Below are 21957 nucleotides of genomic sequence, written 5' to 3' on the forward strand. Positions count from 1 at the left end.
GCTGATCATAGCAAACACTCTTTTCCAACAGCACAAGAGACGACTCTACACATGGACATCACAAGATGGTCAATATCGAAATCAGATTGATTATGTCCTTTGCAGCCAAAGATGGAGAAGCTCCATACAGTCAGTAAAAACAAGACCTGGAGCTGACTGTGGATCAGATCATGAGCTGCTTCTTGCAAAATTTCGGCTGAAATTGAAGAACGTAGGGAAAACCACTAAACCATTCAGGTATGACCTCAATCATATCCCTTATGAATATACAGTGGAGGTGAGGAATAGATTTCAGGGATTAGACCTGATAGACAGAGTGCCTGAGGAACTATGGACGGAGGTCCGTAACATTGTTCAGGAGGCAGCAACGAAATCCATCCCCCAAAAAAAGAAATGCAAGAAAGCCAAGTGGCTGTCTGATGAGGCTTTACAAGTAGCTGAGGAAAGAAGGGAAGCGAAAAGCAAGGGAGAAAGGGGAAGATATATCCAACTGAATGCAGAGTTCCAGAGAATAGCAAGGAGAGACAAGAAGGCCTTCTTAAATGAACAATGCAAGGAAATCGAGGAAAACAACAGAATGGGAAAGACCAGAGATCTCTTCAAGAAAATTGGAGATCTCAAGGGAACGTTTTGTGCAAAGACGGGCATGATAAAGGACAAAGAAGGCAGGGACCTCACAGAAGCAGATGAGATTAAGAAGAGGTAGCAAGAATACACAGAAGAACTATACAGGAAAGATCTTAATGTCCTTGATAGCCATGATAGTAATGTCCTTGATAGCCATGATAGTGCGGTCACTGAACTTGAGCCGGACATCCTAGAGAGTGAAGTTAAGTGGGCCTTAGGAAGCATTAGTAACAACAAAGCTAGCGGAGATGACAGTATTCCAGCTGAGCTATTTAAAATCCTAAAAGATGATGCTATTAAAGTGCTGCATTCAATATGCCAACAAATTTGGAACACACAGCAATGGCCGCAAGACTGGAAAAGGTCAGTTTACATTCCAATTCCAAAGAAGGGCAACGCCAAAGAGTGTTCAAACTACCGCACAATTGCGCTCATTTCACATGCCAGCAAGGTGATGCTCAAGATCCTACAAGCTAGGCTTCAGCAGTATGCAAACCGAGAACTACCGGAAGTACAAGCTGGGTTTCGAAGAGGCAGAGGAACTAGAGATCAAATCGCCAACATTCGCTGCATCATGGAGAAAGCAAGAGAATTCCAGAAAAACGTCTATTTCTGCTTCATTGACTACGCTAAAGCCTTTGATTGTGTGGATCACAACAAACTGTGGCAAATTCTTAAAGTGATGGGAGTACCAGACCACCTTACCTGTCTCCTGAGAAACCTGTACGAGGGTCAAGAAGCAACAGTAAGAACCGGACATGGAACAACCAAGTGGTTCAAAATTGGGAAAGGAGTACGACAAGGCTGCATATTGTCACCCTGTTTATTTAACTTATATGCAGAGTACATCATGAGAAATGCCGGGTTGGATGAATCACAGGTCGGAATTAAGATTGCTGGGAGAATTATCAACAACCTCCGATATGCAGACAATACCACCCTAATGGCAGAAAGCGAAGAGGATCTCAACAGCCTCTTGTTGAGGGTGAAAGAGGAGAGTGCAAAAGCTGGTTTGAAACTCAACATTAAAAAAACGAAGATCATGGCATCTGGCCCTATCACTTCCTGGCATATAGAAGGGGAAGAAATGGAAGCAATGACAGATTTTACTTTCTTGGGCTCCAAGATCACCGCAGACGGTGACTGTAGCCATGAAATTAAAAGACGCTTGCTCCTTGGGAGGAAAGCTATGGCAAACCTAGACAGCATAGTAAGAAGCAGAGACATCACCTTTTCAACAAAGGTCCGTCTAATCAAAGCTATGGTTTTCCCAGTAGTAATGTGTGGCTGTGAGAGCTGGACTATAAGGAAGGCTGAGCGCCGAAGAATTGATGCTTTCGAACTGTGGTGCTGGAGAAGACTCTTACGAGTCCCCTGGACTGCAGGGAGGTCAAATCAGTCAATCCTAAAGGAAATCAACCCTGAGTGCTCATTGGAAGGACAGATCCTGAAGCTTAAGCTCCAATATTTTGGCCACCTAATGCGAAGAGAAAACTCTCTGGAAAATACCCTGATGCTGGGAAAGACTGAAGGCAAAAGGAGAAGGGGACGGCAGAGGATGAGATGGCTAGATAGCATCACCGATGCAATGAATATGAACTTGAGCACGCTCCGGGAGAGTAGGCAGGACAGGAAGGCCTGGCGTGCTATGGTCCATGGGGTCACGAAGAGTCGGACACGACTGAATGACTGAACAACAACAAAGTATTCCCATGCCCTCTCCTTGTGTTCAGACAGAGCATGAAAAGGAAAAGTACACCCCCCACCTCCAGCCTTTCCAGCTTCCACCTCCTCCCCACTCCCCTGAAACCAAGCAGATCACCACACAACCTCCATGGCTGCCAGCCATCTTACTCCTCCTCCTCTTCTCCATTTCCTGTTTCTTGACAGCTTTCACAGTTAACTATTAAACTGCCATTTTGTTATATTTTCTCAATAATATTTAGTTGCTGGAAAAGCTCTAATCTTATCTCTGTTCTTCTCTGAGTACCTTATGAGGGCACTCCATGATCTAGACCAAATGATCCAAAGTTACTAATGCTGTGCTCCTTTGGATTTCGAAAATGTACTGGTTTATCAGCCAGCTGTACTGTACCAACAGCAGCCTGTCCTCTGGCAAAATATAGTGAGAAATACAGGGTTACAGTGGGAAACAGTTCACCTAGCAACTACAGAGCAAAGAGAATGGGAAACCAGCTACACCTCTGAAAATTCCCTCCTCATCTGATTTGCACACACCCGGCAGCCTGGGTTGGAGTGCCTTCCTGACCCAAGACAGTTTTCATGAAGGAATTCTGCCTTTTTATATTCCTTATAAAGCACTGCCCCCTGGTTACACATAAAATCTATCCACATGATCCTTCTGTAATAAACTGCATCACAGGAGAACTTTACAGTAGCTGGGATAATGACGCAGTTCACATGTCACAGCCAATTCCTGGGTTGTTTAACAATGGAATTGGGGGTGGCACAGCAGCAAGCAAGTGAGCCATTCAACCCTTCTGTTTTCAATTAACAACTCAGAGTTTACCCAGCAACAAGCCATGGGCAACTGTTGGGTTAACTCTGGGTTCTTTAACCCCTAAACAACCCAAAGTTCCAGGTTCGGACATCACAAAACAACCCAGGAAAAGGGTGTTCCTGCGTTAATTGAAAACAGAAGAGGCGAGTGGTGTGCTCACTTGTTCCCACACACTCTGCCAATTCCTGGGTTAAAGAACCCAGGAATTGGCCATGATGTGTAAACTGGGTCAATCGGTTCTGCTTAGATAATGCAAAACAATAAAAGCTTCTTTTTTGAATGTAACTGATACCATTCCACTCAAAACCGTTCAATGCGGTGTATACTTACCAATGATAGAAATGGGCTTCCTAGCAAAACGAAGCCTTCCCCATAAGCCAACATATTTACTGCGGCATCCTGATGACCACAACCGAACCACATATTCTGTTCCAAAGAACACCACTAATACAATTTCCTAGAGGAAACAGATAGGGAGCACAATTAATTTAACATGTGTTTCATACTTTTCAGATTATATTAGGAGAAAATGAAATATGAGATCTAGGAGTCATAAAAGATACTATAATGATCTAAAGGAAGAGACAATCTGGAGGACAATTATAAGTTTTAAAATTATTACATGGAATTTGAACCATCCACATGTGATAAAAATAAAATAAATCTGTATGTTAGAATCTGATATTAATTACATCTCCTCAACATCTCACCTAATTCAGTGGTACTTAATTCCCAGTAGGTATAATTAGGATTGCAGCCTCCATTTCAAACTTTTGACTTATAGTAGAAGGATGTGATTCAGACAGCATAAAGACAGACCTTATACCAGAAAAGTATGTGACTCACATCTACAATGTGTAAGAAGGAAAAGCAAGACAACAATGCTTTATATATTGGATTTTCCTTTCATAGGAATACTTTGTAAAGACACAAATTCCATTTAGTACAAGTACTGCCAAAAAGAATACACCATGCCGTAGCAGAGTTCTGCACACAATGAGACCTCTTTTTCCTTTCATTAAATTCATTTTTAACACAATATTTATTTGAAAATGCTATTAAAACTTCCTGTAATTCTAAAATATGGAATTACCATAAAATCCTACACAAACATACCTGGGAGCAAGCCAAATGGGTTTACTTCTGAGTAGAAATATAAAGAATTACACTGCTAGTGATACAATTGTATACATGAAAACATTAAGACTTGTTTCTATTTTGTTTGTTAGTTTTTAAATTATTAGCTTTTACAAATGCATAAATATTCTAGGATGTTTCTGTGTCCTTTTCAATACGACATGAATAAAACTCCTAGGTTCCCCACCATCCTGAATGAGGACAGCTAATAAGCAAGCAGAGAAACTAGGTGGGTCATTAAAAAAAAATCAAAAGAAACTCATGCTATATATGCACTGCAAAATCACCATCTTTTAATATACCAAAAATACAAAAAAATTCTGATTAACCAAAATCATACTCTGAGAAAGAGAAAAGAGAGGGTTACACTAAACAAAAACTCCACACGTGCAAATTAGAGTTTAATTTTGTAAGAAGAGTAGGAAAACAGAAAGAAACAAAAGGCTAAGTTATGGGTGCTTTCAGATTTGCAAAGTGTGGGTCTGGGGTTGGGGGAGAGTAGTGTGAGTGAAATTTGCATGAGAGTTGTGTGTTTTTAAAGACCCTCCATGGTTCATTGGATAACAGGAACACTGACAAATATGCAAATATGGGCTGCCCTAAAGACAATGAAACAGACATGTCGTCAATGGTTACTGTCATCCAGTTCTTTGCATGACATGCAGACAAGCTTAGAGAACATTGATTGTTCTATAGACTCCTGCAACTGGAGAGAACGACCAGTCGGCTTACACCAAGACACATTTTTCACTCTTGACGTTTTGATAAAGGCTTATTGACCTAAATGAGACCCATGTTATTCAGGAAACATCAGAGGTGAAAGTGCACAAGCTGTTCTTCATGGTCATACACAAAAATGCCAGGTATCCATTAGCAACTGGCAAATTCCCCCTCCCCTGCCCGTGGCCGGGTGACAGACAAAAGTGTTTTTTTAATATCTTGCCTTGTATAAGCCCAATAAGTAATCTAGTGGGGGAGGAGGAGACGGATTGATTTTTGTCACTACATTTAGACACAGCTGCCAGAGAAGTTGCAGACAGGCAAAAGGCTACGCTATTTACATTTAAAATAAGTTGGGACAGTCATTAGAAAGGCAAACGAACAAGTCCTCATGAACTACTTCAATATACCCTATATACCTCAGTAAGCTGAAGTTTCAGTCATTTAGATGTGAATGTATTTTACAAAAGCAGCTAGAATACATTTTGAGAACTCATTTCAACTCTTGCAATTGTGAATCAGGACCAACAGCTTCAAAGTTAGTGAAGTTATCAACAGTGAGTTAGGCACTAAAATACATCTCACACAGATCTGTGTTTATATTGAACAATTCAAGATAAAAACTATCTGGCAGACTGCGAACTGTGTGTGAATCTTCTGACTGTATTATCTAGAGAAGTCCAATTTGAGTTCTCAAAGCAATGGTATTCCCCGTAGTAATCTATGGCTGAGAGAGCTGGACCATAAGGAAGGCTGAGCGAAGGAAGATAGATGCTTTTGAACTGTGGTGCTGGAGGAAAATTCTGAGAGTGCCTTGGACGGCAAGAAGATCAAACCAGTCCATACTCCAGGAAAGAAAGCCAGACTGCTCACTTGAGGGAATGATCTTAAAGGCAAGACTGAAGTACTTTGGCCATATCATGAGAAGACAGGATACCCTGGAGAAGATGCTGATGCTAGGGAAAGTGGAAGGCAAAAGGGAGAGGGGCTGACCAAGGGCAAGGTGGATGGATGATATTCTGGAGGTGACGGACTCGACCTTGGGGGAGCTGGGGGTGGCGATGGCCGACAGGAAGCTCTGGCGTGGGCTGGTCCATGAAATCACAAAGAGTCAGAAGTGACTGACCGAATAAACAACAACAACAACACTTCCCAGACCAGGTTGAGGCTGGAATCCTAAACACACTTACTAGTGGGTAAGTCCCCTTGAACATAGTGAGATTTACTTCCAAGCAAACATGCACAGAACTGCATTGCTTATATGTTAAAACAAACTCAATACAATATATTAAGTGCAAGAGGTATAAGCAGAAGGGATATGCGAGAACAAAAGAGAAGAGTTAACATAAGCAAAAGACAAATACAAGAGAGGAAAAGATACTAATGGAGAACAACTGTTAACATAGTTACAGATGTCAACTATATAACTGTGCCTTTGGTTCCCATCATATTCCCCACTGTCCAGTAGTCATCAGCACTCATCATGGCTCTAGTGAGGAGTACATTGCAGCGATCTCTGGCACGGACAATTACATAATCTAGAAGATGCCAGTGCTTCGACCAAGGGTGCTTCCATGATGTTTTAAATTTATTTTTCTGATGAAAACGTGTGTTGGTAATGACAAGATTATTCTCTGCACATTTAGTCAGAAGTAGAATTCCATTCTGGTTGCTATTGCCAACTCCTTCTTTCCCAATGGTCCCTGGCCACAAATCAAAATCATGCCCAACTCTTGCATTGAAATCGCCCAGGAGGATGATTTTATCCTCCTTAGGTATCTCTGATAAAATGGTTCATTCTTAAGATGGCACCGATTAATTCGTTCCACAATGGCCATTAAGTTTGTCCCTCAACGTAGGCTCCAAGGAAGAAAACCAAGGCGTAAAATGAACACCCAAGCCCTTCAAGACCCTATTAAGTGAGCCTGCTTTCAAACAACCCTCAAGGAACATCTACCTATGGAAACCCCTGAAAATGTCGAGGAATACTGGAATAAACTGAAGACTTCCCTTATCACAGCCTGTGAACAAACTATTGGATACCAAACTAAGAAACATCAGGACTGGTTTGATGAGAATTATAGGGAGATTGAACATATTATTGATAAGGAAAGCTTTCCAAATATGGCAAAAAGACATCAACTGTGCCGCTAAGAAAAAAATCTACACCAGTGCAAAGGCTGAGGTCCAAAGAAAAACTAGAGAACTTAAGAATACCTGGTGGATAAAGAAAGCTCAAGAAATCCAGCATTTTGCAGATGCCCATGACGCACGGGGCTTTTTTAATGCCACAAAGGCCATCTACGGACCAACAAACCATGGTACAAACCTCTTACGCTCAATAGATGGTGCCGAACTTCTAAAGGACAAAGAGTCTATTGCAATGCGTTGGAAAGAGCATTACCACAACCTCCTTAACTGTAACTCTATTGTGGCTGATGAGGTTTTCTCGCAAATCCCACAAAAACAAACCAGAGATGAGCTTGCAGTATCCCCTAGTTTGGAGGAAGTCAGTAAAGCCATTAACTAAATGAAAACTAATAAAGCTAGTGGACCCGATGGGATCCCTGTTGAAGTCTTTAAAGAAGGTGGGCCTGATGCTACACAACACCTTCATAAGCTCATCGAGAAAATCTGGATGAGGGAGGAGATCCCAGCAGACTTTAGGGATGCCATAATTATCACTCTCTTTAAAAAGAGTGATAGAACAGATTGTGGAAACTCTCCAGGCATCTCCCTTCTAGCTACAGCAGGCAAAATCCTGGCAAGGATCCTCGCAAACAGCCTTCTACCTATCTCAGAAGACATCCTCCCTGAATGTAAATGGAGACAGGGGATCTCAATTAAAAAGAACACCCACAAACATGGCTTCCGCCCTTCCAGGGGGACAGTGGATATGGTCTTCACCACACGACAGCTCCAAGAAAAACGCAGGGAGCAAAACCAACCCCTGTACATGGCGTTTATTGATCTGACTAAGGCCTTCGACACTTGTAAATCGTACTGCTCTCTGGACCATCCTTCTGAAAACCGGATGCCCTAATAAATTAGTGAACATCTTGCGGCTCCTCCATGACGGCAACAATCTTGGATAACAATGGCTCTCAAAGTGATCCATTCAAAGTGGGATCAGGCGTTAAACAGGGATGCATCATTGCTCCAGCCTTATTCGCTATCTTCATCGCTATGATTCTACACCTTGTTGAAGGGAAACTTCCCACTGGTGTAGAAATCATATATCGAACAGATGGAAAACTTTTTAATCTCAGTAGGCTGAAAGCAATCCTCTGCCATAGAACTTCAATATGCTGATGGTAACATAATCTGTGCACATTCAGAGGAAAATCTCCAAACTATCCTAAACATCTTTGCAGAAGCATATGAAAAGCTCAGCCTCTCGCTTAACATCAAAAAAACCAAAGTGCTTTACCAGCAAGCACAAACCAATCCCTCTGTAGTGCCATCAATCCAGCTTAGCGGTGTGATGCTGGAAAATGTGGATCACTTTTCTTATCTTGGCAGCCATCTCTCCACAAAAACCGACATCGACGCTGAAATTCAGCACCGCCTGAGCTCTGTGACTATAGCATTCTCCCGAATGAAGCGTAGAGTGTTCGAGGATCAGGATGTTCGCAGGGAGACCAAAATGCGTGTTTACAAAGCCATTGTACTACCAACCTTACTGTACGCCTGTGAAACATGGGCCATTTATAAACGCCACTCCCAACTTCTCGAAATATTCCACCAACGCTGCCTCCGAAAAATTCTGCAAATTACTTGGGAAGACAGACGGACTAATGTGAGCATACTGGAAGAAGCAAAGACCACCAGCGTTGAAACAATGATTCTCCAACATCAACTTCACTGGATCAGCCATGTTGTTTGAATGCCTGATTATCGTCTTCCAAATCGGTTACTCTATTACCAACTTATGAATGGAAAAAGGAATATTGGTGGACAGCTAAAGAGATTTAAAGATGTTCTTAAAGCTAATCTAAAAAAAATTAACTTAAGGATTGAGAACTGGGAAGCTCTAACTCATGAGCGTTCCAACTGGAGGTCAGCCTATATTAAAGGCGCTATGGACTTTGAAGAAGCACGAGTACAGAGCGAAAGGGAGAAAGCTGTCAAGGGCTCCTTGGCAGCCTTTTTCAGTCTAATCCAGTAGCCAAGTCCAGACACAGACAAAGGGATTCTTTTCAAAGCTTTATTCCTCTTTTACAACTTAACAACTCTATTGTTAACAACTAGATATGAGCAGCAGAGTACCTATGCCCTAAGTTGGAACAGTTGGTCCCTGTCTGAAGGAGAATCACTGGCAGTCCCTGAACTTATGAGCTAGGGAGAGTCCCTCCCCTTTTCCCTTGGATCCTCTGGGTGCAACCATTGTTTGCATGCCAACCGGGCACTACGCCTCCTTTCCGCGCCCTCCATTTGGCGCCGCTCCCTGCGTCACCGTCATGCGTCCAGCAAGTCTTCTACCCGCGCTCTCTCACTCCCGGGACTGCTATCTATGCCAGGAATGCCGGTGGGAGGAATCTCTGCCAGCTGTTGGCCCTGGGAAGGATGAGCGCGCTCCTTTCCCAGGAGCGGCTGCTCTTCCTCAGAATCAGAACTACTCTGGGATTCTATGGGCTCAGCGTCTACCCTGACAAAAGGGAGAAACGAGCTCAGCGGAAGGCATGTCAAGCAAATCCTCACCATGACTGCCTTCCACCTGGAAACCTATGTCCTCACTGTGAGAGGCTGTGTAGATCCAGAATCAGCCTTTACAGCCACCTGCAGACGCACTGCTAGAGATTAATGTGTTGATTGACCTATCTTCTATGAATCTGTCTAATCCTTTTAAAGAGTTATCTATACAGACTCTATCTTTGGAAGACAATCTTACTTGGTCACAAGTGATTGCCATGATTCCCCACTGAGCAATCATATGCCACAAGTAGCTTAAAACACCACCAGCCAAGACTGTGGATGCTTATAAAGGGCTGCTGTGTAACAACAACTGCAACACTAGTAGCTATTCAGCCTCATTGCTAGTCAGCATTCTTGCTTCCCAATGAACCTTGGCTCAGGTTTTGTGGTTTCAATACTACACCAGAGCATGGGCCTGGTAACTGCTCTGAGCAAGAGCAGAATACCATTGGTATAACCAAGGGTCAAAACAGGCATTGGTTTAAAGACATAAACAAGCATTGGTTGAAAGCAGTGACATTGTTTTTATTCTAGAATAGGTGCAGAGGCCCAAGTCTGGATCAGGACCTTAGCATGGGAGAAAGAGGAGCTTTATAACTCATCCCCTCTGCTAAGGGCCTGATCCGGATCAGGGTGCCTGTGCCTGCAATTTCTATTGCAAAATAGTGATCCATTTGCTCTATTTGTTATAGCTATGCCTTTAAAGTAACATCTGTTTTGGCCCTCAGCCCCTTCTGCAATGGAAATATACTGCCTTTGCCCCTAGTGATACGACCACATCTGAGGGGTGGGCAGACGTCAGGCTAGTGGGATCTACTTTATTTTTTATTAGAACTCCAGGATCCACCAATAAGTGTATGCAAAAAACATACATTTAGAAATAAGAAACAGGTGTGTCTGACAACATTCTCTACCCAAGAATTTGCTTTCAGTATCAGAACTGAGCTCACAGTCCTTCCACACAAAAATCCACTCTTGGTTCCCCCCAAGCTTTCTTCACTTCAGCAGCCTAATGAGGGCATGAAAAGTCATTTTTGTCGTTAAACAATTGGAAGTCAGAAAGTCTTGCTGATCTACGCAAATGATCCCAAAATCTACCAGTAGCTGCTGATCTAACTGCGGCCTGCCCCTGCCGTAAGTTATGGAAATAGTATATCAAGTGTGAGGCAGTGCTACTACCACTGCTTCTTAAATGTAGCTGTATACATAAATTCAGTGCTGACTATTTCCAGGGGGGTAGCAATGTCAGCTGGTTGCAGCAACAACAAGTGTCTTCTAGCATCTTAAGGACTAACAAACTGATTATGGCAGAAGCTTTCATGGGCTCAGAGTGTCTCTACATTAAGCAAAACCCTCACATTCTAGGGATGGTAGAGAATTCCTATTTATGTAGGCTAAAACGGTGAATCAAAAAGGGACGCAAATAGCGCCCGCTGCGCTATTTGCGTTCCCCTTTATTTTCACCATCATAGTCTACGTAAATATTTATATAGATTAAGACGGCCAAAAATAAAGAACGCAAATGGCGGCGGCCATAGCCGCCGCCATTTGCGTACGCGGTTTTGTTTTGTTTTTACCCAGAGCCCTCCGCGGCCAGAAATCCAGCTGTGGACGGCTCTGGCCTGGGCCTGGCCAGCTGCTCCGCAGAGCTGCCGCGGAGCACAGCCGGCCGTGGAGGATTCCGGGGGAGAGGAACAGATCACCTCCCCCCCATCGAGGATTCCGGGGGGAGGGACGGAACACCTCCCCCCCCAATCAACATAATCCGCGGAAAGGTGGCTTTCCTACATCCCTACCACATTCTTAGCAGGGCTTTTTGCTTTCCATTTCTTTGCGGGATTATGATGAATTGAATTGAGGAAGCGCCTCCCTCCCTCCCTCCCTCCCTCCCTGGCATGTGTGCAAAGGAGCGGAAGAGTCTTCTTTTTGTCACTTAACTTGTGCTACGACTTATTTGTGAGTAGATCTGACAGTGTGCTGTAAGTTTGCAATTTCAGGCACGCTTACTTGGGAGTTAGCTCCACTGAAGTCAATGGGACTTACTTCTGAGTAGACATAGCAGGGTGGAGAGCAAAGCAGGCTGTTGTGGTGGTGAAAGGAACATATATAAAGACTTCTCTCTGCCACACTTCAAAGTGCAAAAAACACATTCCCAATATCTAACCAGCTTGACTTTCTTTGAATGAGGAACACTTGAAACTTGCTTAAGCAAATTTAACTTTGTGCTGGAATTCTGCAGCTGACAACCACTGCCCAGGAGGCAGCTTCATATGTGTCATTGCTAATCTTTGGACAAAGTCTTGGCTGCATGGTATGGTTTCTCTAAAGAGAATTAGAATTTGCATGGTAAACATGAGTCTGACATTTAATTTAATTTAAATTATTCATCAGGTGAAGCCATAACAATGGCACAGCAAAGGGAGGTAATCCTAAGAGAGAAAATCCTGTAGAAACTGACCATTCTTGCAGTCCTATTCTAGCAGAGCAGCATGGAGTGGTTGCAGAAAATTTCAACCTCAACAAGATATTTAGACTAAACCAAAGTTTAGAAAAGAGCTAAAAAGTATTAAATGTAGCTCTACCCTTGACAAAAGCCACAATGCAGACCTAGCTCATGGAAAAGTCTGTTTATAAACAAAAGGTGTAGACACTTAGCTTTCAGTTCAAGCACAGTGTAGACTTAGTTTTAGGTTATTAAGTGCAGCTCATAAGCTAAAGTTTAAGTACAGACCTCAGGCCAATTTAAGAGTTCAACTTTTCATCAGTTTTAAGTAACAGCCAGTTTTTAAAAGCAGAGTGTAAATCCAAAAAGCACACGTTGAGTCAGGATCATAGTGAGTGGCATTCCCGGAGTCATAGAATCATAGCGCTGGACGGGGCCTACAAGACTATCGAGTCCAACCCCCTGCTCAGTACAGGAAGCCTGATTCCCAAGCTGTCTCCCATCCAAGTACTAACCAGGGCTGACCCTGCTTAGGTTCCGATATCAGAGGAAACTGGGCACATTCAGCCCTTTGCTCATCATGCTACGTGTGTGTGTGTGTGTGTGTGTGTGTGGTGGTGGAGGCTGGGGGCCTGTTACACAGGCCTTGAGGGGCTGCATGTGGCCCACAGGCTGTGTTTTTTGCACACCTGTTCTAACCAAAATTCTCCCAGTGCACATGCACACACATATTGTGTGACTGAGAGAGAGATGCTTGTGCTTTATCTTCCATAACAAACACAAAACCTGCCAACCACCCAGTCAGTATATATAGTTTTTTCTGTCTTTATTACACATCAGGCAGTCTAGTAGGATCAACTCTCCTGGGCTTTACTGAAAACTGCAGCAATAATGTTATCTTCAACAATAATCTCAAACCAAATCCCAAATAAGAGGTTGGTGTCTCTCTATTAACTAGAGCAAGTGTTTGGCTAATTACTTTTCCTTTACTTTGAGAAAAAGTTTTGCCCGCTAATATAAACTCATAGTGCACCTGTGCATGACAAATTTCACATGCAGTCATTACTGGCAAAGGACTACATAGTAGTATTTTTAAACATCTGCCTTGGCTAGACGACATTCAGTTGGAATTTGCACAAAAACTATACCGAGTCTACAATGGCCAGTTTAGTTTAGAGCATTTTTAAAGTTTCAGCATGCTGCAGGAAGCATCAAAATCCTAACACCCACCAAAATTTTGAAATCTTGCAAAATTTAAATACAGCCTTTTGCAGAAATCTGCAAATGATTGGGTTGATGTCATCTAAAAGACTGAACTCTTGATTCTGAGCTAGCAAAACACAAACCATTTGATTAGATTCAAGCTCTGGAACTCAACACAGGTGCAGGTTGGCAGCTTGTTGAGGCTCATACAGTACTGCTTCAGAGGACCCCCTGACCTTAGGGGGGGGGGGCTTTTTGGAGGGCATGGGGCTGCTACTGGAAGAGAGAACTGAGACATCCTTGTCCTCGCACAACACTTCAGATTCCATTCATTATATCTAAAGTAGAGAAGAGTTGTTGCTGACCAATGTATATTTTTCAGTCTCTACTGATTTATGCAGGAATCTTTGAATCATTGGTACCATTTATATAGAAATGGATTTCTGTTAGTGCTGTGCTGAAAATGTCTTCCACATTTTATTTGACCATTCTCATTCAGTTTGATACAGAAGAAATTGCTTTCAAAAATGTTAGGAGGAGGAGAAAACTTCAGAAAAATTATCAAGGGTGGGTTGTGGGCTTCTTATGCTTATCTTAGTTATGAGATATTCTGTATTTCATTGTACAGTCATTTCTCTGGTGGTCTGGAGCCTCCCTGGCTTCCCGCACATCAATTAAAGCCCAGGGGAAGACATCATTAGGTAACTCTTCTCCCATGAGGCTTTTTTCAGATCAGGAAGCATGGGCAGCCGGGGAGGCTGCAAAATGATGGAGACCTATGTAATAGAAATAAAATAAAATAAAATACAGCAGCTTCAGCCGTCATGCAAATTATAAGGTAAGCTCAAAAGGACTATCAAAAGAAATTCTAACATGCCCTGAGAATGAGGCAGAAAAACAGAAGCCTCTTTCATGGGGGAAGAAAAGTTTTGAGGAACTGGAGGCCAGATCTTGGCTAGCACTTCTTCCCCAGAGCTGGACACAACACTGCCTCCCCTCAAACCACTACAGAGCTTGCAGGGAAGGAGTGGGTGTTTATAACAGGGCTGTGCATGGATCCCCCAATCCGATTCGGAGGCTGCTTTGGGGCTTCTGAGGTGGGCCCGATTCGGCTTGGGCTGATTTGGAGGGTGAGGACTCGCTTTGGCCTGCAAAGCCAAAGCGGGATCCGGACATCCAAATCCTGCTTCAGCCCCCCAATGCACCACCCAACCCCCAGCTCCTTACCTGGGCCCTTGTCCTGTGTGGGGGGAGGCCACTGTCACCGCCAGGGGAGCCGCTGCTGTGGGAGCCGCCGGTGCTGCCACCACCGTGGGAGCCGCTGCCGCCGCTTCCAAGAGAACCACCGGGGAAGCCGCTGCCAGTGGAGCCGCCACTGCCAGCACTGCCCATCGCATCCCGCCAACCACCTGCTCTGCCCTCTTTGCAAGGAGGGAAGACCAGGCGATTTGCAGGAGGCACCAGCTGCCTGGCAAGTCTGCACGGCCTCCTTCCTGGCACGGAAGGAGACCATGCCGACTGGACAGGCACGAGGGCAGGAGTCACCCGCCAACTGCGCTCTCTCCCTTCCTTGCAAGGAAGGGAGGGAGCACTGTTGGAGGAGGACTCCCGCCTCTGTTCAAGCCTTCATGGGTTCCTTGCGTGTGAGGAGCCAGTGAAGGTTTGAGTGAGGTCAGCAGCGGCAGCTCACCATGAGGACAGGCTGCCGCCGGTGCCAAATGGGGAGCCACTGCCAGCTCCTAAGCCATCTGGACACACGTCAGCGGCCGTCTGGTTGTTCCGGGGAATGGGGTAGCCATTTTTAAAATGGCGGCTCCCTATATTTCCAGAAATACAGGGAGTCACCATTTTAAAAATGGCTCCCCCGCTTCTGGGACAACAAAATGGCTGCTGGCACGTGTCCATAGGACCCAGGTAAGGAGCTGGCGGCTGGGCCTCATCACTCTGAAGTGCACCAAAGCACTTTGGAGCAACCCAATTTGCTTTGGGCCACTTCATGCCCACTCTGCCTTGCCTTGGAGGTGGGCCAAAGTGGCCCAAAGCACCCTGCTTCGACTTGGAGGTCGGACTTTGGGCCAAAGCGGTGCACAGCCTTCGTTTATAAGTAATTCAGATACGATGTGTCCACAACCACTCCTCAAAAATGTAACGCTTGAAAGACCCTGGGGAAGGAGCAAAACCGCAAAGAAATATAACTGGAGTTCACCCAAAATTTCTCAGGACATTTTTTTGAGAAATGTTCTCAATTTTTAATTTTTTCTTACCCCACTAGAAATAGGTCACTTTGGAGAATTTTCTCTGAATTTTCTCCACCATTTGTTTTGTGGTGGTCACCTCTCCCCTGTGCTACATATTCTTCCACCATTGGCATGAGTAAGGAACAGCTAATTTCACATGTGAGAAAATAAGGCACAGACAAATTACAGTTGTTTATCCAAGACTGTCCATATGGCGGATGACTAGGAAACTAAATTTGGCATCCATGCTGTTCAACCAGGTTCCTTCCTTTCAAAGGCTGTATATAATAAATTGTTAATGTAATCCAATGTAAAGAACTGTTAAGTACATTTCAAAAAGGGCCAACTTTTATTTCGAGGCTTAGCAATTTGCAACCAAATGAGAAAGCAACATTAGAGTTACTTACTTAAAAAAAAAACCTACTAAAAAGGCATAAAACCATTTCAGTTCTGAAATTAAAAACAAATCTACCATATAATTGTTATTCAGTCACATCTGGACTTTTCCTAAGCTGTTCTTGATGTCACACTCCCATAATGATAAGAGTTCAAGCAACATATTTCTGCTTGACATTTACATAAACACAACCTGCTTTTGCCTCAACATATTTGAGCTTTATCCCCAGCCTGCTCCGGGGAACAGACAGCAAGCTTATCCACACAGCTGTAATAACAGTTATACACCAAAGCTGTAGTCTGCAGGCACTTAACACACCTCACTGAAAAACATATGTGCCAGTGGTGATTAAAAAAACCCTCTCTCAAACTAGGAGCGTGCAAAGCTCATTCAGTCAGCATTTTAATGTTGCCTCAAAAAGTTAGCCAAGGTGTACAAAAATATTTCCATTCAAAATATACTAAGCTAAAATAAGTCACCCTGCAGCAAGTGGTAGCTAGTATGATTCAGCTATTCAAGAAAAATAATACCCTCTTTGGCTGATTTATGCTCAGAGCTTCAGCAGGTGGGGCCAACTACCCCTCTGTGGGCATTGTTTGGCACATAGGGATACAGGCACCCTCCAAAAATGGGGCAGCTTGCCTGTAACTGTTGTCCTTTAAGTATGATTAGCTTGAAGTCACAACTGCATTCTGCTTTATTAGCAAGGAACTGTGCCCTCATCTATGAGCCTGCTGGGTGCCATCAAAAAATGGCTGCCATTGGAGGCATGGCTAGTCACAGAGGACAATTAATCTGCCCAAAAGACTGAGTACAAGGCAGAAGTGGGATCTGGGCCCCAACACACTAAATAGTTAGCACTGAACCCATAGCTTTCAGTGCCAACAGAAACCTATTTCACCGAATACAAACTCTTCCCCACCCAGCCGCTCTGTCAGCCAACTCATTCCCCGTTATCTCTTTTTTTTTCTCACTTTGGATCACTACCCATACACTCTCTCCAGGCTCACCACCTATAGACACATGCATGCACATGAGCGTGTGCGTGCGGGTGTGCATGCTCTCTCTCTCGCATGCGCGCTCTCTCTCTTGCACTCACACACACTCACACACACGGACCCTATGTATACACAACTCAGGGTAACCCAAGAACAAATTGTAAATTAACTCTGGGTTGTTTAAACCCTAAGCAACCCGGAGGGCCCAGGTTCAGACATCACAAAAGTAACCTACAATTGAGGTGACTGTAGGCTGTAAACCGAAAGCAGAAGTGAGGAGCATGCCAGAGTCAATGTGGTCCCTCACTACCGATTTGCCAGGAGTGAGCATCTCAACTGACTCTGGCGCTCCTCATGTCTGCTTTCATTTTATGATTTGCCATTATGTGTAAACCAGGTTGCTGTACTAAGGGCGAGCCGCAAGTGGCCCGCAGGCCTCACAGTGAAGACCAGGGTCCTATCCTGTGGTTAGTTCCAGCTTCACCACTACCTTGGAACTGGATGGCTGTCCCAGGTCCCACATCTACAGTTTGTACAGATGTAGTGGCTGTTCAGACAGGAAACTGAATTCATGTAGGTAAGCGCCAGGGGTTGTTTCTGCAATCTAACTCCACCCCATAACTGTTCTCACAGACAGTCAGATGCTTCTTATTCCCTGGCCTCTTCTTTTCAAGCCATTATGGCTTCTGTCCTTTCTGTGCTGAAGCGGAACTGCTGTATCCAAACCCAGTGGCTAAGTGCCATTCTCAGGGCCCACTACAAACTTGTAACACAGGCCCCTTCCCTGCCCCACAAAAGTCATGGTCTGTTTTGAAAAACTGGAGGACTGGCTGACATTCTTTAGCTTCTTTAGGTCACTTTGTTTTAGCTTCTTACATTTCTGGCTGCGTAATTTGTAGTTACAGCCAGACACAGCAGTATGCCACATATGTATATTAGTTATACAAGAGTGACAAATGCCCTTTAGATGCTGCTTCCTGCCCCTGGGATCTAGTGTCAGCTCTATGTTCTCTAGACACCAGAGGCCTAACTAATGTGCTCACAGACGCTCTGCATTCTGTAAATTATATCAGCAGCACTGGATCCCCTCTCCCTGAGAACTCATGTCCCTGATTATTAGGGTGTGTATCCCTCCCTCCAACTACCACTTGGATGCCACACCCCTTTGGCTCCTCCTGCCAAAATGGCAGTAGGAACGGACTCTGGAACATGCATTTCTTGAAACAGAACATGTCACATAGGGTGGCACACTTCTTTCTGTCTCTAAACTACAGACACTTATGTTTCTCTTCAAGCACTCTCCCACTCTTTCTGTGTCTCTCCATTTTATAGGATCACATTCTTTTGATTAGTTCCAGAAAATCTCACAAAATCTTACAAGATCTGGACACTCTATATAGACACTGGGAAATGTATTTACTAAAACATTCTTGAGCATGATATACAATTGGCTCATTTTTCACTCAATGTCATGAGCTTGCAGCATAGGCTAGGCCCTCTGGTTCTCCGGGCCTGAGTAAAGTGTCCTCTTCTTTACCTCTTCTCACTCATGCTTGAGCGATGTAAGCAACATCTTATGGCATTCTGAATGGGTTCCTCCCTATCTTTCTTACTCCTAACTAGCTAGTCACCCTCATGTGACCAGATGTAGACTCGAGCCCTCTTCAGGTGTTCTCCTGAACACACTAGGGCTCAAAGTGTGTATGGCAATGGCTGATCATGCAGAGAGTTCTTCTCGCATACAAATGAACATGAGTAGAACGGACCTTGCAGCAAGGTTAGGGGCTGAAGGGGTGGGGGTGGCACACACAGAGACACAGGGGGTGGGTCCAACATGTGTGGCCCCATCCCCCTACACAGTTTCAGTCCTCATACATTCAGGAGAATCCCTGCAGAGGGCTTAACTTGAAAAAGAAATCAGATTTGGTTACCTGTGCCATGATTTGAAGACATAGAAGAAATGAATGTTACTGTATGAAGATCTATTCTTCTTCATTAAGTTGGGTTAGATTTTCTAAGCTCTCCTAAACATTCTCAATGGAAGATGTTTGAATGGAGGGTGGATGAGTCATCTAATGATAAGGAAGATGGCTCCTACTCTGTGTACTTTTTGCATGCAGACTTAAGATGCAACTCTATGCATGTTTAGACAGAACTCCCAGCAATCCACAGCAAGCAGTGTTGGCTAGGGCATACTGGGAGTTCTAGGACTTTTTTTCTGTTTAAACATGTACAGGATTGCACCCTTAAAGAAGTATTAAAGGTTAATTTACATCAGCCCCAAAAGTAAACCATTCGCATGGAGCTTTAGTGATCTTCTAACAGACTAAGCTACACTTACATTTGCAAAGTAAAGATTTATGCCAGATCTCTCAGAGATCTCGTAACGAAGCTACCACTATGTGCAAGGCCTACATTTTTAATTAGATTCCCATTTCCAGCCATTTCAGCTCCAACATAAATGGAGCAACAGAGGCAAATCTTGCAGAAGTCAGAGTGAGGAAATGAGAATGGTAGATCAGTGCAATTCCCCAAACTCACAATAAAATCTTCTTGTTCAAATAAGTGAGTGCTTTATAGAAAGAGTAAGAAACACTCCCCCAAATTCCTGTGATCTTCTCATGATCTTCTTAGTGAACACCAAGAGGAGAATGAGAAGATTTTTGCTTAAAATTTGCAGCCACCGGCCCCATCACCACTGCCCTGCCATTCATGGGCCAGGGGTTACCTGCTGTATGTACATAGGCTCCCCCCACTGATGTGGAACCCTGATCACACAGGGTCATGGCAATGAGTGTGGGGACAGTGGGGGTGCCCCCGCTCCCTCCCTCCATGCAAGTTTTCATTGTGTTAGTGAACACCCAAATAGGGTACATGTCTTTAGACCGAAGGTGTAAGACTGGATTCAGCATCTTACTTGAAACAGAAGTTCAAATTCTTAGCCTGTAGCATGGTTTTATTTTCAAAAGGCACAACTCAAAATATTTGGATTTCCTCCAGATTTGCAACAAATACCATGATATTAGGTTAATAACTTCTAATAAACAGTATTTCACACAAGCACACTGTGGGGTTAAGCATAAATTTATTGCACATTTCCCCTGAATTATCCTCTTTTAAATGTACCTTTCAAGAAATAGAAACATCTGACTATTTTCAGATATCAAAATCAGGTGATTGTTCTGCATACAAACATCTCACAAAGCTACAGTCTGCAGTCTGTATCGTGGACAACATCTTCTTTCCCACCTTTCCAGCTGTGACTCTTTCTGTGTACTGCTGAGACAGTGGTGAGGTTAAGCGCCAACAGCAGCAAAAGGTGGAAAGGTCGGAAGGTATTTAGAAACTTTTCAGCTATTTAAATGAATTTGTGGGTAGGGAATGAGGCTAGGGAGGGCCAGGTGTGGGACACAAGTCATCTACGACAGGAGAGAAAGTAGCTAGACTAAAGAGTTGGGAATCATAGAATAGTTGGGTTGGAAGGGGCCTACAAGACCATCAAGTCCAACCCTCTGCTCAATGCAGGAATCCGAGTCAGAGCATCCCCAACAGATGGCTGTCCAGCCTAATCTTGAATGCCTCCAGTGTGGGAGAGCCCACTACCTCCCCAGGTAATTGGTTCCATTGTTGTATTGCTCTAACAGTCAGGAAGTTTCTCCTGATGTTCAGCCGAAATCTGGCTTCCTGTAACTTGAGCCCATTATTCCGTGTCCTGCACTCTGGGATGATCGAGAAGAGATCCTGGCCTTCCTCTCTGGGACAACCTTTCAAGGACTTGAAGAGTGCTATCCTATCTCCCCTCAGTCTTCTCTTCTCAAGGCTAAACATGCCCAGTTCTTTCAGTCTCTCTTCTTCATAGGGCTTTGTTTCCAGTCCCATGATCATCCTTATTGCCCTCCTCTGAACCCTCTCCAGCTTGCCTGCATCCTTCTTAAAGTGTGGTGCCCAAAACTGGACACAGTACTCCAGATGAGGCCTAACAAGTGCTGAGTAGCGGGGAACTAGTACTTCCCGGGATTTGGAAGCTATGCTTCTGTTAATGCAGCCCAAAATAGCATTTGCCTTTTTTGCAGCCACATCACATTGTTGGCTCATATTCAGCTTGCGATCTACAACAATTCCAAGATCCTTCTCGCTTGTAGTGTTGTTGAGCCACGTATCCCCCATCTTGTAACTGTGCATTTGGTTTCTTTTTCCTAGGTGCAGAACCTGGCATTTATCCCTATTAAATGTCATTCTGTTGTTTTCTGCCAAGCACTCCAGTCCATCAAGATCACTTTGAATTTTGTTTCTGTCTTCCAGAGTATTAGCTATCCCGCCCAATTTTGTGTCATCTGCAAATCTGATCAGCATTCCCTGCACCTCCTCCTCCAAGTCATTAATAAACATGTTGAAGAGCACCGGGCCAGGACTGAGCCCTGCGGTACCCTGCTTGTTACCTCTCCCCAGTCTGTGAAGATCCCATTGATAAGTACTCTTTGAGTCCGATTCTGTAGCCAACTATGGATCGTTGTTTCATCTATCCCACTTTGAGCTAGTTTGCTCATCAGGATATCATGGGGCACTTTGTCGGAAGCTTTGCTGAAGTCGAGGTATATTATGTCCACAGCATTCCCACAGTCTACAAGGGAGGTTACTTGATCAAAAAATGAGATCAGAGTTCTCTGGCGGATTTGTTCTTGACAAATCCATGTTCGCCTGGAGTAATCACTGCATTGTTTTCAAGGTGCTTACAGACTAATTGCTTTATAATCTGCTCCAGAATTTTCCCAGGGATTGATGTCAGACTGACTGGTCTGTAGTTCCCAGGTTCCTCCTTTTTACCCTTTTTGAAGATAGGGACAACATTAACCCTCCTCCAGCCTTTTGGCACTTCACCCATCCTCCATGATTTATCAAAGAGAATAGACAGTGGCTCTGAGAGTTCTTCTGCCAGTTCCTTGATTACTCTAGGGTGCAGTTCATCTGGCCCTGGAGAC

At 44.1% G+C, this 21957-nt stretch overlaps 1 protein-coding gene across 4 annotated transcripts in view; it reads right to left on the reverse strand.

Moving 5' to 3' along the window:
• Positions 1-21957, reverse strand: part of KCNQ1 (potassium voltage-gated channel subfamily Q member 1) — a 487838-nt gene that overhangs the window by 341195 nt on the left and 124686 nt on the right. For all 4 annotated transcript variants that reach the window (XM_084855710.1, XM_084855719.1, XM_084855702.1 and 1 more), the window contains exon 3: positions 3479-3605. In XM_084855710.1, coding sequence (XP_084711836.1) covers positions 3479-3605 — 127 coding nt within the window. The remainder of the gene's footprint in view (positions 1-3478; positions 3606-21957) is intronic.

The sequence above is a fragment of the Heloderma suspectum genome, chromosome 1, assembly GCF_057233095.1.
Source record: "Heloderma suspectum isolate Gila_16-S chromosome 1, 16-S_ref, whole genome shotgun sequence".
NCBI lineage: Eukaryota > Metazoa > Chordata > Lepidosauria > Squamata > Helodermatidae > Heloderma > Heloderma suspectum.